This window comes from Nanorana parkeri, unplaced genomic scaffold, assembly GCF_000935625.1.
Source record: "Nanorana parkeri isolate BGI_ZX_2015 unplaced genomic scaffold, ASM93562v1 scaffold767, whole genome shotgun sequence".
Taxonomy (NCBI): Eukaryota; Metazoa; Chordata; class Amphibia; order Anura; family Dicroglossidae; genus Nanorana; species Nanorana parkeri.
The window spans coordinates 524,481-542,358 of NW_017307035.1; the positions used below are offsets into that span (position 1 = coordinate 524,481).

The following is a 17,878-nucleotide window of genomic DNA, read 5'->3' on the forward strand; positions in this document are numbered from 1 at the left end:
TATATACATATATATGTATATATATATATATTATATATACAGTATATATACACCGATCAGCTATAACATTATCACCAGCTAATATTGAGTAGGTCCCCATTTTGCCCCAAAACCGCCCTGACCCATTGAGGCATAGACTCCACTACACTAGACCTCTGAAGGTATGCTTCTGGTATCTGGCACCAAGCCATCTGTAGCAGATCCTGTAAGCAAGTCCTGTAAGTTGCGAGGCAAGGCCTTCATGGATCAGACATGTTTTTACAGCACATTCCACAGATGCTTAATTGAAATGAGATCTGGAGAAGTTGGAGGTCACTTCAACACCTCGGACTTGTTGTTGTGGTCCTCAAACCATTCTTGAACCATTTTTGCTGTGTGGCAGGGTGCATTATCCTGCTGAAAGAGGCCACTGCCATCAGGTAATACCATTTCCATGAAGGGGTGTAATTGGTTAGCAACAATGTTTATGTAGGTGGTACATGTTAAAATAACAGCCACATGAAGGGGAAGACCCAAGGTTTTCCCAGCAGAACATTGCCCAAAGCATCACACTGCCTCAGCCGACTTGCCTTCTTCCCTTAGTGCATCCTGGTGCTATCTCTTCCCCAGGTAAGCGACACACACACACACCCAGCCATCCACATAATATAAAAGAAAATATGGTTCATCAGACCAGATCACCTTCTTCCATTGCTCCGTGGTCCAGTTCTGATGCTCATGTGCCCATTGTAGGCACTTTTGGTGGGGGATATGGGTCAGCATGGGCACCCTGACCGGTCTGTGGCTACGCAGCTCCATACACAACAAACTATGATGAACTGTGTGCTCAGACACCTTTCTATCAGAACCAGCATTAACTTTTCAGCAATTTAAGCTACTATAGCTCTTTTATTGGATAGCACTACACGGGCCAGCCTTCACTCCCCATGTGCATCAATTGTAGTTAAAAAATATTTAAGATATTGGTTTAAAAATAATCAGATAAAAAAATAAAAGTGGCCTAAAATTATTATACTTTCCATTTAAATGGGAGAAGGAAAAGCACTGCTTAACAATCATTAATTTGTGAGACTGTTGAGTAATTTTCCAGATGACAATATACCTCTGTGAGATTAATCCCATGTGACATGATGCGATAGCACTAAAAAGCCATTTTGTCTCCAGGACATTTTCTTCCATCTCTGACAGGAAAAATGGCCTGTGCAGTCCTAGGTTTATATTTGCAGAACTGATCTCTGCAGTGTTGTGCGTCTTTTCTAATTTTGGAAATTGACATTGAAATGAACAACAGAGCAAATTCTGCAAAAATGTGTTTGATTTGTACCAAACGAAAACAGACCTTTTTTCATGTTCATTGCATACATACTAATTACTATTTAAAGTGTATGTCTAGGCAAAGCTATTTTCTTTTCTTTTGGATTGCCTGGGGCAAAGGTTGTCTGTGTTCCCATTGGGGAGATTCACCCTTTTCTCTTTGTCCTGCTGACCATTGTCTCGAAGAAAGAAAGTGAGGGGAAATCAAAATTATTAGAGTTGTCTCCAATGTGGTAAGGTGAAGCCATGCAATGGGAATAACATCCAAGAGGGGAATTCTCCTTACTTTGGGAGATTTTATCTGTCTCCTGTTGTGTCTCTGGGACAGGAAGTGAAGGGAAATTTCCCCAATGGTACGCAGACAGCAAAAAATTAACTCATGGGAGTCCCTAGTCTATCCAATTTTTTTTTAATTTTTTTTAAGTGTCAGCTATACATGCAGTTTAAGTGTAATAGAGCTAATGTAATGTAATGTAAGTATTTATTACCTCTCAATGAGATTGCAGTACTCCTCCTGACAGTGTCTAAATGTACTTTCTCCCAGAAGGCCAGCTCCATCTTCATTAAGGCATCATCCAGGGTTTGCATACACCACTCTTGCCCACAGATAATACAATCATGTAAATCCTGCCATCTGTGCAGTAACCTTTAGCCCCGATTCCCACCTGAGCATTTTTTAGCTTGAAGCTCAAAGCTACAAAATGCTCAACAACCAAAATATCATGCTTTTAAATTTTGCCTGTTAACATATGAGCACTCAGACACCTGTACATTAATGCCTGAACCTCAGAAAGGTACTTGAACTACTTTTGAAGCAGAATGTGGAGTTTTTGGTTCCATAGAGTTTAATGGATGTGCCTAAAAAATGCTTTAAAATGTCTGAAAATCAGTGTTTTCAAAGCCAAACCCCCATCTCTTACTCCTAGTATCTTGCTAAAACAAAAACGCTTAGGGCCTGCTCACACTAATTCCAGTATATTCCAGCACGCTTAGCTGCTGGAACACACTGGATCACATACCGTAACGCTCCCTGCATTCTGTGGCATTAGGGGGTATGGCGATGTAAGGCTCCCTGCATTCTGGGGCCGGAGGGGGCATTCCAGTGCATTCAAGTCAATCGCTCTGCAGCCACACCCCCGGCCCGCAGAGCAATTACTTGCACCAGAATGCGTTGCACAGCAATGTACAAGCACTATTTTTTGCAAATGCACCAGACATGAATGCTGGCATTGCTGTGCCATGCATTTTGGTGCAGGCGATCGCACTGCGGGCAGGGGGCATGGCTGCGGTGCCATTGACTTGAATGCACTGCCATGCCCTCTCCTGCCCCAGAATGCAGGGAGCCTTGCAGTATGCAATCCAGTGCATTCCTGCAGCTAACTGTGCTGGAACGTACTGGAATTGGTGTGAATGGGCATGAATATACCTCAACAAATTGTCTGTAGATGCTCAAGTGTGAATGCAGCCTTATACACTTGCTTGGTTGTACACATGTTGTTTTGAAACAGTTGAGCTTTTCTGCTGCTGCCTCTCAGAAAGTTATAATGTCATACATTCCCAGTGAATAAGAGAGAGAAGACTGTGGCACATTTAAAATGAAGTGAGGACTCATTTTTAATGTAAGGTGCAGTTTTATACTATGGCTGTATATTTTAAGGTATGTGCAGCACAGTTACTGGCATCAGACCTCCTATGTAAAAAGGTTCTGTTCTGCAATTGCTTCTACCCCATACATGGTTAGAATGCTGAGTTACTGCGGTACAATTGATTAAATCATGCAGCTATCTCTTTTCTCTGAAATAAGAATGAGGGATTAGGGATTATCATTGTATTAATGTAGGATATAGGTATGTATGAGTGATGCCTACTGGGTTAAGGAGCATTTGTTTGGCAATTTCTTGAAAAGAGAGTTCATTCTGAAGAATTACTATTGTACCATACAAACATAGGTTCCTCCAAGAGGACTCAAACCAAGTTAAAATTGCATAACGGTTGATTTTTGATACACACAGTATAATTTGTATGACACCCTATGTTTTCTGTCTCACATTGCAGAATGAATCTGAGCAACAACGATATTCTGACCATTTATGATGGAGATGAAATTACATCAAAGATTTTGGGACAGTACGTTGGAACCAGTGGCCCTCAGAAACTCTACTCCTCATCCCCCGACCTCTCAATTCAGTTTCATTCTGATCCAGCGGGGATGATCTTTGGGAAAGGACAAGGATTTATTTTGAATTATATAGGTGAGCAGCTCTCTTTATGATTGAAACAGCAGACTAGAAGACTGCTCAGTGAATGAGGTTATAAAAGTTGATATCTGGCCATACAACCTCACTCCTGACTTGAGTATAGTGATCATCAGTGAATAATGCTGCTATGAACAAATAACTGTCACTGATGTCTTCAGCCTACAAAGCTTTTATTATCTATAAAATATAGGACATGTCTCAGTAGTTCAGCTTGATTGTCCATGTTATTTTACATTCATAGACAAAACCTCACAACACATCCTGCAGTGAATACTGTGGTGTGGTTGGTGACAAATGCAAGGTATATATATATATATATATTATATATTGTTTGCATTCTATAAAAGTCATTTGCTTTTTATACACGGGTCAAAACCAATTTTGGCACATTGATTGCAATAGTTGTTCTAAGCTGACTTTTACTTGCCGAATTCAAAGAAGCATTTCAGAATTTCTGCATTAAGGGGCCCATACACCTTAAAATTATCTGCAGATTGTCTGTGGTCAGATGGAAAAAGGGCAACAGATTCTCAAAACACCTGAACAATGCTGTTCAGGTATTTTGACAGCCAGCGGAGCCGACTAGCAAGATACTGAAGCTTGGCCCAGTGGGAGATCACTCCATCCACACATTCCTCCATCTTAGCGTAGATGGAGGAATCTCCATCTGACCACAAAAATCTGCATATAATTGTAAAGTGTGTGGCCAGCTTTAAGGCTTTTTTTTGTGACTGCATCTTCATTATTCTGTTCAATTAGTGACCTTACAGTACCATACTTTCACTATAATTTCATATCTGCAACATATTGAGAAAAATCTAGTTGTTATTATTGTTCTCTAGCATAAATATACAAAATAAAAATTAATAACTATAAATGGAAAATCTGAAGGCGGTTGTACTTCTGCTCGGCTTGCAGATTGAATATACAAAGCACTGTTTGTTTGTTTGTTTTTTGTTTTTTTGAGTCGCACAGTAGGAACAAGAAAAAAACATTACATTAAGAAAGAATGGCCAAAACATACCTCATTTGTACAGGAGAGAAGAATGTGATAAACACTCCACTGGTCAACCTTGAAAAGTTTACCTTCCTCTTTTGCATATCAAACTTGGATTTATGAAAAACTTTGTTGAAACGTGGGATAAAACAGGAACAGCATTTATGTACTTGAGAAATAAATCTCCCAGGATAAGCGGTGCTAAGATTAAGGAAGGTAATTTTGTAGGTCCTCAGATAACAGAACTGATAACAGATAAAGTTGATGTAGAGTAAATTAAATTCAAAAGGCTGCATAAGAAAACATTTAAAAGTATCTGTAAAAAAAAAAAAATGAAAGCAGGAAATTATTGTAAACTAGCGAGTGACCTCCAGAAGTCGTACCAAATTATGGCATGTAACATTGAAACTTCCTTTTTTTTTAATGATCCTACTTCGATCTTTCCCTGAAAACAGTGTAGTCACTGATGTCTTCTCAGGACAAGTTTAAATAAGGAAAAGCAGCACCAAAGCAAGTGGAGTCCCAGTTTGCTGATTACAGCTGGATGCATAACTGAGATGGGTGTAATTCAGCAGAAAATCAAACACTGCTGTGATTTTAATTAACTTATAAATATATGCTATTATCAAAGTAAAGTTGTGTGTTATTCAAGAAGCCTGTCTAATAGAGAAACTCTAAAAAATATTTAAATTCAGCACAAAAACACTATGTGGTATATTTATAAAGAAGGGACTTTTACCAAACATTTACAGGTGGTGAATCAGTCACGGTCATTTAACGCATATGCACCTGAAGTTTATTTTTGGTGAATGTCAAATTCACTGCTTTATAAATGCCCCATGTATGTTATTCACCTTTCTTCTATGTGTGCCATTATTATGTATTTATTTATTTTTGGATGGATAGTGTTATTTGATCTGCTGTTCTCTCATTATTAGCAAAAATATAATAATTGGTAAAACAAGTGAATAACTAATCATCTGCTAACATTTTGCTTCTTGATCTGGCTCATGCCATAATTGTATTTATCTAAAACAAATTGCTAATTTTCAAAAGTATTTTTTTTATGCTGGAAGAGCACAGGGTCAAATTTTCCATTTTGTTTTTAAAGAAGAATGTTCTTACCCCTTGCAGTGTGGCTAACCCCACATTACAAGGGTTAAGTTTTAGGTGCCCTTTACAATATAAGGAAGACATTACAGTTACAATACAACTCAAGACAAGAGGGTTAGGAGGGCCCTGTCTGTGAGAGCCTGACAGTCTAAAAGTGAGGGGCAAGTGGTACAAGAGGTGGTAGCTGCATGGGGATGAATTGTTTGAGAAAGTGATAGTTCAGTGGTAAGGTTGAGGTGGGATAGGCTTCCTTAAAGAGATGAGTTTTCAGGGATCTTCTTAAGGCAGACAGAGTAGGAGATAGATGGACAGTTTGGGGTAGGGAGTTCCAGAGGATGGGAGAGATTCTAGAGAAGGCCTGGAGGTGAGCATGGCAGGAGTTACAAGGGAGCTAGAGAGCGGGAGGTCTTGGAAGTAGCAGAGAGGTCAGTTCGCCCTCGTTCACACCTGAACGTTTTGTAGCGCGTTCTACGCTCGACGAACGCTCTACAAAACGCTCAAACATCTAAATCCCATTGTATTCAATGGGTCTGGTTCACACCTTGGCGTATTTCAGCCCGTCCCTAATGCGCTACAAAAGGGTCCACGCCTGAAAAGGTACATGTACTACTTTGGGACGTTTTTGTTGCGCGTTTCCATTGGGATACAGCCAAGTACCCCTCGGAAACGCGCGTTTGTCGCGCGATTTTTTTTACTCAGTAAAAAAAACGCGCGACAGACGCGCATATCCAATACGCCTAGGTGTGAACCAGGGCTTAGGGTGATACTTTGAGACAATAGGTAAGATATAGCAAGGGGTAGAGTTGTGGTTGTTAATATTTTGAATTCCATCCTTTGGGTGATTGGAAGCAAGTGGAGGGATTGGCAGAGGTGGTTGAAGACACTGAGCAGTTGGTGAGGTGGATGAGTCTGCAACCAGAGCATTCATGATAGACTGAAGCCCCCCAGTAGAATTTGTATGGTGATTGGATATGGGGCTGAAAGGTCCAGGATAACAACTAGCATCTTGGCATAGTGCGAGAATGGTATGGTACAGCAATATTAATATTAATTTCTAACTGAAGGTCTCTATTTAACTGCAAGCCCTTGAATTTAAATAGCCACAACTTGTCTTGACAGCCTTAAATTAGGGGAGGAAGAAGCAGCATCACCAATGCTAGATGCCCACTTTAAAGCAATGCGTGTCTCCAATGTTCTATTCACTACTTCATCATGAAGATTTAAAAAATGCCCACCTAAAACAACATCAACATTGTGTAAACTTAGCAGGTGTAGAAATTACCTAACTTAACCAATATTAATCAACCAAGAGCAAAAATAATGTGCTATGTAGCCAGGCGCTTTTTAACAAAATAAATGAATGCTAAAATGTGCAGTGTTACTTAACAAGCTGCTGCTTATCCATAAAACCCCTAGCTCTGTTCCAATAAATGGCAGCTTCTTTCTGACTTGCCATGCCTTCATCTGCACTGTATCTTGCCTCGTATACATCTTAGTACAGGCAGGGTTTTGCTACCTCATGTCAGAGCTGCCTGGCTGGTGGTCTGATAACTAGTGGGGGGGATATTTAAGAAGCAGGAGAGGTGCAGACTGCACTCATCCATGGAATGAATGAAGCAGAGGCAGAGAGATGCTTACACTGCAGATCCTCAGGCACAGTTTCCTCACCGGTGACAAAAAAATACCTGTTGATCCTTCCAGAAACTTTTCTGCCAATAACATCCTGTGCTCTCTGCCTGTGCTACATGTTTATCTGTTACATTGTTCAGCTGTCTCCGAGGGCTGCTGAACCCCTTTCCCTCTATGTTGTGGAGAGGAGGAAGGGGTTGTTCTCTTCTGTTGTCCTGATACAGAACGGTGAGTGGGCATTGTCACCCAAGGAGTTGTGTTACTGGCATGATTACCAGGTAAAAATAAAAGATAGAAAATAAAAAAACGTATATAGCCACCAGGACTGGTAAGCTGCAATATATTGCATTAATTAGGGGGGATTTACCAGACAGAGCTTTATGCTCTGTCTGTTTAGCCTAGCTGTGATAAAAAATGGGTTTATATTTATACTTCAAAACTTTAACAAAGAAAATCAAGCCAGTGTCACATTTCTTGGACTCCGCTGTGATAGATAGATTTTAACTATGCTATATAGTTGCTTAAACTCGTTTTTATTTGAATTTCTTTTTAACTTAACAGCTGATCTCAAATCGTTGTTGATAGAAAAAATTCTGGATGCGTTTAAGTTCTACGATGTAAAGATGTGTTAACCACATGGTGTCCGTATATCTTTAGCTTTCTTTATTATTCACAGTTGAAGCTAATCTCAGCATTGCATAGATTTGAAAGGGTTAAGAAACTTTATTTCTGCTCATCTCAACTAGCGCTCCTGCAGTTAGTTTCATAGCTATCATTTCTTGCTGCTCTGTGAGATAAGATACCACTGTTTGTAAGACAGCCCTATTATTTGTATAGATTGGGCCAATTCAGCACCTGCTGAGATACAAAACTGTGCTACAACAAAAACAGAAAAAAATCAGAACAAAAAGGTTTACTCCTACTGTTTCAGAAATGTGCTCAAACAGCCAATGCAAATTTCATGGTACATCTGGGTAAAGCAAATACATGCATATTGTACTAATCATGTTGGCTTATTATGACTACATTTACACAGAGCTTATAGATTAGATCTATTTTACACTGCATTTACAAATATTCAAACACAAATATACTAAAAATTGAGTGTACATGCAGAAAATATATTTAATGGGAGATAGCTGCTGTTGACCACAACACAAAGGTGGATAACTGCTTTTGATAAAACACTAAACCAAACAGAATTTTAAAGTATATGTAAACTCAATTACTGAAGCGTCATAGAAGATTTAACATTTTATTGCAAACAAGTAATTTTTTATGTTTTTGAATTTGCATCTTTCCTTAAAATAATACCTGGTGATACTATTATCAAGGTCCTTGTTAAGGTAATTCCTGCTATAGGAGGGTGACAGTGGTCTGTCTCCATCTCCCAATTGTGTTCATATGTTGTCACCCTGACACACAGGAGTCTGATGGAGACTACAAGTGGCCGCTTAAACATACATTACAAATGCATGGTCCAAGGATGGTTTTCGACATCAGGAAACCCACACTAAAAATGATGCCATGAAACCATCATTGGAGTGTATGCATGTAGACAGGAAGTGGCAACAACAGTGCTTAGAAGCAGCAAAAGATGAAAAAAAAGTGGAATGCAAGTATTTTTATTTTTTAAGTAGTTGTTTATAATACAATTTGCTTCAACAAACTAAGGGGTCTATTCACTAAGCAGCCGAGGGATCTAGCTGTAGCTGCGGCCCCAGGACCCCTTCGGTTCAGTAGAACCGAAGGGCTGCTCTACGGGCTATTCACTATAGCCCTACAGCTCCCGAAGTCGGACGGGCGGCTCAGGCATATGCTTTGGCTTGACTGAGCCGAGGTAAAAGCCGAAGCTGGCCGAGCGGCTTTTATCCTGACACGGAGCCGTTGGCTGGCGTCAGAATAAAAACAAAATGTCACCATAGGAATGCATTGCTAGATTCCTACCAGTCCTTGGATGTCTTGGCTGCATTAGTTTTCTTTTTTTAGGCTTCTTTCCTTTTAGCTGGCAATCCAGTCAATAACACACCTCCTGTTCAGGAGTGAAAACACTCACTCACCATACTGTATCTACAGAGGAGTGTTGTCATTCTGGGACAGGACTATAGAACACCTGGCCTTCTTGTCTCCATAACTTGAAGGGTGGGTTGTATTTATCCAGCAGATATAACAAAACACCTCCAACAGTATATTTACCAGACCAAAAGGGAGAAGATAAGGGAAGACTATTGTTAGAGTGTATATGCACTTTACATACTCGATCAGTTTCAGAGGAAAATATAAGTTACGTTTTTTTCTAGGTGAATATAGCCTATGGTAAAAAAAATCACTCTGTTAGCAAATCAACCCCGCAATAATTCTTTTTACAATCAGCTTCTTTGTGTTATATATTTTAGAAGTGTCCAGGAATGATTCTTGCTCAGAACTACCTGAAATCCAGAATGGATGGAAGACTACATCTCACACAGATCTCATCAGAGGAGCCAAAATTACATATCAGTGTGATCCTGGATATGATATTGTGGGCAGTGAAACCCTGACCTGTCAGTGGGATCTAAGCTGGAGCAGCGACCCTCCGTTTTGTGAGAAAAGTAAGACACGCGCAGTTTTATTACTCCACTCTAGATCATTCCATGGCCTTCCTGAATCTTCAGCAATTGGTATTCATCTTCAGAAATCAACTTTTGTTTATCTGAGTCATTGCCTTGAATACATTATCCCTGTTGTGTGTTATCTGAGCATGGAGATACACTTTTAAATATCATTTAGATGGAAAAGATGTGCAAATCAGTGTTTGGGATGAATGCGTTAAGGATTGGAGGCATGTATTGGGTAAGGATTAGAAATTATGTCAGGTTTCTGGTGCTGTCTATGTCCACATTAAAGGAGAACTATGAGATGAGTGATTTCCACTCACCTCATAGTTCTAAGCCGACCTGTGACAATGAGACTGTCACAGGTCGGCTCAGTAGATCGGGAGGTGAGGGAACACATACCGGGTTCCCTCACCTCTCGATCCTGTCACGGCTCTCTGCCGTGACAGGGGGAGGGGCTGGATTCCCCTCTCCCCGCTCCGATCTGCCAGCGCTGACTGGCGGAACGGACGGGGGAGGGGGCGGGTACAGCTGGCTCTGCCTCTAGATAGGCAGAGCCAGCTGTCACTCACGCAGCTGGGCGGATCCCGTCAGCTACGTCGGGATCCGCTCCAGGTGCGGCGTCTCAGTATACCGCGAGCTGCAGCTCGCGGTATACTGAGCTTAGGCTAACGGGAGGATGCTAGTTTGTGTCCTCCCGTTACCCCAAGGAGAACTATTGGGAAAAACACTGACCCCATAGTTCTCCTTTAAGGAGATTCTATCATTTTGGCAGAATGATCAGAAAAAAAGATAAGAAAGATCATTAAAACTTTTACAGTTGTTGCTATAACAGAGTGGGAAAGTGGGGAATCTCTCAATGGCGACACCTGTTCTACCTAGAAGGTGATTTTATTACTCTTCCTGTTGTCACTTGGTGAGACAAGATGTGAGGGAGGGCAATAAAAACCTGGCAGATATTTTAATCCTTCCCCACGCTACCCAAAACTTTAAAAAAATTGTCTGGAGTCACACTTTTTGAGATCAACATGGATCATCTATGTTGATCTAAAAATAGTGGTAAAGTGCTAGTAAAGGTTTAATAGACCAGGGAGCCCAACATCAGATTATTACAGGGTTATTAATAAGATAAATATTTTTGCTCATAACATTTGCTAGTCTAGCCAATCCATAGTAAAGCACTTAAGGTACTTATACACAACAGGTGCATACCACCATAAGAATCACGGATAGGCCAGTGGATGAATCTCTATATGTGTAGAGCAGAATTTGAAAAGATCTTTGCCTAAATGCAAATTGCAATGGGACATTAGAAAAATAACTGCACACATTACCAGATGCAGCTATCAAACAATTGGATTTTCCACTCAGCCTAAGATCTTTTGACCTTTGATCTACAAAGATCCAGGGCAATTATTTGGAGTTTTGATATGTAGTATATCATCTCGAGCATGTGTGTTTAAAGGTTTATTATAAAAGTACTAATTCAGTAATGCTTTTCTTGGGTGTATGTTTCTAATATACCTCTAGTTTTGTGTGTAATTTATTTTATGCAAATCCGTGATGGTGCTGTAATTATTTTAGAATCCATTCGTCCACAACCTCTGCAGAGTAACACCACCAATGGCCATGAGAGGATGCCCTCCACCTGTATGTCTTTTAGATGTCATTTTGTCCAGCTTCCTGCATTAACTTTGATGCTTAGCTCAGTCAAATGTATTTGGCCTGAAAAAAAAGGGGTGGGTGAGGTACCAACAGACACTGTATGGCACTGGCTTATCTGTGATGAACCAGTGAGGATTAGACAAGGTATTTAACCTTTGAGGCCATAATTTCTCCTGTGCACCATTAAATGGCAATATCTAAGGTTAATGTGTAGATAGGAGATTGTCAACTGCATGAGTTGGGACACTGTCACCTCATGCTTATGGATACTTGTATGATAATAGTTAAAAAGCAATGGTATGTTGTACCTAATAGCAGCCAATCAGATTTCAGCTATTTAGTGTAGATAAATTATTGATATCTGTTTTCTGATACTACACAGTGCTCTTCTTTGCAGCATTGTGTTATTGAATAAGGGCTATAGTAATGTTTGCCTTTTTGCCTTGTCAATGTAATAAATTGCATGTATACATAGACTGTCATTAAGCACAATTGTTGAATGCTTTTAACATGAACATGAGCTTTCTATGCTGCTAGAAACATTCACAATAACACCATTCAAGCACTCCACCATACATGCTTTGTTGCATTGTAGTGTTAATGGGATGAGTTTTGTGCATGTGTGTGACAACAGGAGATAGTTGGGATGTTTATGCTATAAATCACATCCTTCCACCACTATACCCTGTTTGCAGGGTATAGTTGCTGAAAAAGGGGAAAGTGTCAGTGTGAATCTGTAGAAATAACTAGATCAGCTTTTATCAACTAGCCATAAGGACTCAAAAATTCTTGAATCCTGTAAAAGCACTCGAATAGGCTTTTATTCAAATAAACTGGTGTATGATAGGTCTGTACCCATAGGGATCATTTCTCCACCATGGATGAAATGTTTATGCTTATCTAATAATGATTACCATCTAAAACATTTCTGTATATTGTTCTAAGTAATATTACTTTGTTGCTTTGTCCTTATACTTTGTATCAAGAAAGGTATTATACATTAACAGGCACCATTTATTAAATAAAAACCTATGCATATGATTAGCGATATTTACCCCTTCTACTGGAGTTTGTTTTAAAATATATATCTCTAAAAACTCAGTTTGGTGTATTGATAAAATCTAGCTGTGCGGGAGGCAAAAATTAGTGGATGGCACCATTATTACAGAATAAAGTAGTAGTAGTTATTGGATGAACTTTGACAAATTTGGCAAGATTAGGCATTGACGGTTTAGCAGGCACTACATACAGCATAAGATATGGTGATGAAAGTATAACCACCTGGCAACAACTCTGAAAATTGTTTCAAAGCAGAAATTTTTCACATGGTAATCATTATTAGATAAGCATGGAAATCATTATTAGATAAGCATGGCATCATTCATGCCAGCCATATAAACATTTCATCCATGGTGGAGAAATGATCCCTCTAGGTACAGACCTATCATACACCAATTTGTATTTGTACACATTGTAGGCAGCAATTTACTTATCATAATCAGTAATGCCTATCATCATAATTTACTGCATGTCATATAAGTTGACTGTTCGGGTTATGCAAGTGTAATAAGTGGTTTGTGGTTTTGGCAAGCACACTTAAAAATGAAAAGGATGTTCAAAGCCAAAACAAAACTATGCCCTACTAGTAGCTCTGTACATACTCTGTTCTTGGAATGTATGTTCTGCTTGACGCCTGCAGACTACTGAAATCAGAAGGAATAATAAAAGGGAACACAAAATAAATGCAGTGAACAGACTGGGAAAGGTGAGGTTGAAGCAAAGGTTTAAATCAAACTGTTCCTAAAGAGTAATGGTTGATGACAGTGAAATTGATATTGACATCATGTATATGAGAGAATCCGTATGAATAGCCTTTCATTCATTTACTCATTTGTTTGTTTATCCATGTGCTCCTTTTTCTATCAAAGACCCAGTGACATGACTGACAACTTATTTTGTTTGAAATAACTCCTTCTTTTCTAATAAGTCATGTCAGAACTTTTAGTGATAGTGATTTTTTTTTCATTGAAAATTACAGGATGCAAATCCTCATTAAGCTGATGATAGCTCAGTCTAAAGGTCAATAGCAAATGTTCTAATCCTACCAGACATGTAGTACTTCTAAGAGAAGATATTCTTATCTAACGGGATCTCAGCCATGAAAAGCTCCCATTTGATGTTAGCCACAGACAGACAATCAGGACTGTGTAACACTTCTTCATCTTTGCTCTGTCTATCTACAACAGGGTGGACAAACTGTGGCCCTCCAGCTGTGGTGAAACTATACATTCCATTATGCCTCTGCCTCCGGAAGTCATGCCTCTGGCTGTTAGAATCTTGCAATGCCTTATGGGATTTGTAGTTTCACCACAGCTGGAGGGCCGAATTTGCCTACCCCTGAATACAGAATAGCCTAGTTAACATATATTGGCATTGGGATTGGGTGTTGGGCATATGACTAGTGTGGCCTATAGATGATTGTGTCTTCCATCTCAGCTATTGAATACCCCAGAAGATATTTGTGGACCTTGAAAGTCAGCAGCAAATCAGTTGGCTGTCTCTGCAACTAGTAATATGCATTATGGGCAACATAATGTGTATCTAAAGCTTAAACTTTTTTCTTAATTTTAGTTTTGGATAAAGTGGTCAGGGTTAGAACCTTTATCAGGTTTGTATTGTATCTATCCATGCTAGGGAGATTCACCTTCTCAGTTTGTTTTGGGACCATCACTGGGAAAGGGCAGGAAATTCCAAAATCTTGAGTTGGCGCCAGAACAGAAATGGAAGGATAATTTTCTGATAGAGACATCTGCCCAATGAGATATAGGATTTCCTGCACGTTGGAGAGATCTCCTCTTATTTTCTATTGTGTTTAAAGAACAGCAAGTGAAGGGAAGCAAATACACTTTACTTTTTCTTTGGTATAAAATGGCTGATAACACTGCATAAACAACTGCATGAAAAAGTAACTACAATGATAAATATTTTACATTGTTAATAGATATAGAGGTGTGTGCATTCATTTTTGTCTGTATGATAGGGTTGTAGTTTGTTTTTATGTTATTGATCAACATAATTTTAGCTGCTTTGTGTTCCAAAGGAAATGATGCGCTTGTTAAATTGTTGTGATAACATATTAACTAGATGTATATGTTTCATTTTCTTGCATCTTGTATGTTAACACCTCCTTAATAATGCATAACATAATAACAGTTTGTTTAATTCCTTATGTGCATTAGCTGTATCTTATGCCCCTTTTGCAGGCACATACCATCTGCCTAAGAATGTGGTTCTGTACAGTGTTAACATGTACAGAGTAAAAACAAAAGACTGAAAATTGCTCAGAAACATTGGTTGTTCAAATATTGTTAGCATATTTGGAGATACGATCATTTCACGTCTCCCAATTGATAAACAGGGTGCCTAGTCAAGGTCTTTACCCTTCAAATGTCAATAAATAGTGGTACAGGAAGTTATTGTGGTGGATTTCCAGTTCTATATTTAGTTTGAATATTTCCTACATGACAAAGGATTTAAGGCCAAAATATATTTTTAATAATCTTAATGAAAAAAACTATAATAATGAAATAATTATAAAACATAACTTAATAATAATAATAAAACATAAAGCAGTTTAACATATGTGCATGTATTCAGATCAGTTTATATACCAAATAGCTCTAGTGTTTTAACAGTCATTTATTTTTCCAAATCAAATGATATCATAGAAACAATTCTGCATAGCTGTCAAATCATGATCAGCTTTATTCAATAAAGAATGTGTTCTTAAGTTCTATATCTTAAGTTAAGCAACCAAACAGAAGTCACTCTGCTAAAGCTAAACCGGTGAAAGGTGGATTCTAATAGGTTGCTATGGGTTTCTGCACTTAAGAATTGTAACTTAAAATGAAATTCCAGCCAAATTTGTTTTTATTATTTTGGACATAGTGGGGAATAGCAAGAACCTCTCTCGGGTTTTTTGTTTGCTGTTTGTGTCCCTATTGGGAAGATTCGCCCTCACTCTTTGCCATGGTGACATTGGTCACTGGGATATAAGGTAAGGGGAAATTCAAAATATTACAATTGTTACTAGAACAGGAGATGAGGGAACTATTTTAAAGGGAAACCTGTTCAGTGACAGATGTCAAAGGGTAGTGTCTATCCAATTAAACAAAAAAATGGCTGGGGTTACACTTTAAGAATAAGAACTCTTTGTTGAGTAAGTCTGTATGTGTCATATCAGTGCTTTCATTCGAATAATTGCAGAGCCAATAATCAGAATCCATTAGCATCAGCTCATATGTTTAACTTTAGTTATTTAAGTCAAAGTCAAACTTATTTAATAAAGTGCTTACCTTTCAAAAAAATGAAGAGTGCTTGTTTGTTTTATTCTTCAGCACAAAAAAAGAACAGAATTCACTGTGCTGCAGCCAGACCTGTAGAAGATGGATTCTGATTAGTTGCTTTGGGTTACTGCACTTAAGAATACTTTGGGTTACTGCACTAAAGAATGACCATGTAAATGTAAAACCTTCTTTAATAAATAAGACCACATATGAACTATGTGTTTCATTACATTGAGTTCTTGTCTCTGAAGTACGGCATGCCATTATTTCACTATTCTGCTATCTGAATTGCTTGATTGTACTAATTTAGCCCATGGTTTAATTCACCAGGACCAGCATCTCACCATCAGCTCTGGGTGCCATAGCTTTGCTCATACATTTCCTCTACAATCTTCAGCCCTACAAAGTGATAACTTAATACCATCTCTGTTGTGGATGTAAACTGGACTTGGAATCATTTAAGTGAAGTTTTGTATGCACATAAGTTAAAAAAAATATTTTCATCTTCTATGGATTTTTATGAAGATAGAGTTCAGCTGATAGTGGTTGTCCTGCCAAGATCTGCAGGAATTTTGTCGCCATCATACTTTTAGATGAATTGTTGCTTGTTGTGGAATTCTGAAACTTTTGTGAATGACCTTTTGTTTGTAACTTGACTCTTTTTGTAATAGTACTGCTCAAAGTCCTCTCTTCTCTTTTACTTAGTTGGTGGTGTTTGTACTTGCTATTTGGTATATACGATTATTATAATTATTATTATTATTATTTGATGTGTTTATGTAACTTCCATCAAAAATAATAAAATATTTTAAAACATAATACTGAGTAATCCTTGACTCCTACACAAATGGGTATTTCAAAGAATTCAAAGAATCCTGTAACCATTTCAAGATGAGCTTGTAAGAGTTTTAGAAGATGCTTGTACTTGTTACAAAGGGTTATGGATTTTGTACTTGTTTATATTATTCTCCCACAGCTTTTTGGTATCTTAGGCATCTTTTACCCCTGTGCTAGCACAAAACTGGCATGCTACAATATAAATGTTAGTCTATATATTCTTCCTTTATGTATTGTCCTTTTTCATCCTGTAGAAATAGAATTTTAAAATACAACGTCAGTGATTGGTTGAACTGCCAGAATGGGCAAATTACTTCCCGATTTTACCAATGAAAGATAATAATGAAAATGTGGCAGGCCTTTTGCAGTCACCAAGCACCTACATATTAGTTAGGGTCTTACACCCATATAAATATGTTAATCTCTGGAAATAACTATATATAAGCAATAGCTTTTTATTGATAAACTGCATATAAATTAGTTTAAGCTTTTGACAATAGTGCAGGAAGGAAATATGCTGAATCAAGACAAGCAACCTCTCAGGTCTTCTCTGTCATCCTCAGATATAGAAATTTGATTTTTTTTGCTAGACCACAAGCAGCCACTGCTTCAGTGGTCTATTTTACTGTTATGGTTTTATGCTGTGCTTGTTTAGACCCTGAACTTAATGTCATCTCTTTGCTTTGTACACCTTGTATACATCCACAGGAATGCTATTAGAAAGTGTTAAAGAAAAATAAATGTGGGCACAAGCTGTCTTCCTCTTGTAATAGCTTTTTGTTATAGTTGAATGTGGGAATGTGCCCTGGGTTATGTCTAAAAAAAGTGATTACCGTATATACTCGAGTATAAGCCATCCCGAATATAAGCCGAGGTACCTAATTTTACCACAAAAACCTGGGAAAAAATAAAATAATATAAGCCTATGGTGGGAAATGAGGCAGCTACTGGTAAATGTACAAAATGAAGATAGATACCAATAAAATTACATGAATATTTATTTAAAAGAAAAACAATAACCTAGCTCTGTAAGTGGAAAAGGGGGTACAGGGCTACATATCATGTACTACGGATCATTTAACCCATTCATATTAGCAGAGGATAATTGTAAATCTATTGTTCAGT

The 17,878-nt window shown here is 38.3% G+C and overlaps 1 protein-coding gene across 2 annotated transcripts in view; it reads left to right on the plus strand.

Annotated features, from left to right (window-relative positions):
• The window catches only part of SEZ6L (seizure related 6 homolog like), a 309,976-nt gene that overhangs the window by 258,907 nt on the left and 33,191 nt on the right, over positions 1–17,878 (plus strand). For both annotated transcript variants that reach the window (XM_018564635.1, XM_018564634.1), the window contains 2 exons: positions 3,370–3,566; positions 9,708–9,902. In XM_018564635.1, coding sequence (XP_018420137.1) covers positions 3,370–3,566; positions 9,708–9,902 — 392 coding nt within the window. The remainder of the gene's footprint in view (positions 1–3,369; positions 3,567–9,707; positions 9,903–17,878) is intronic.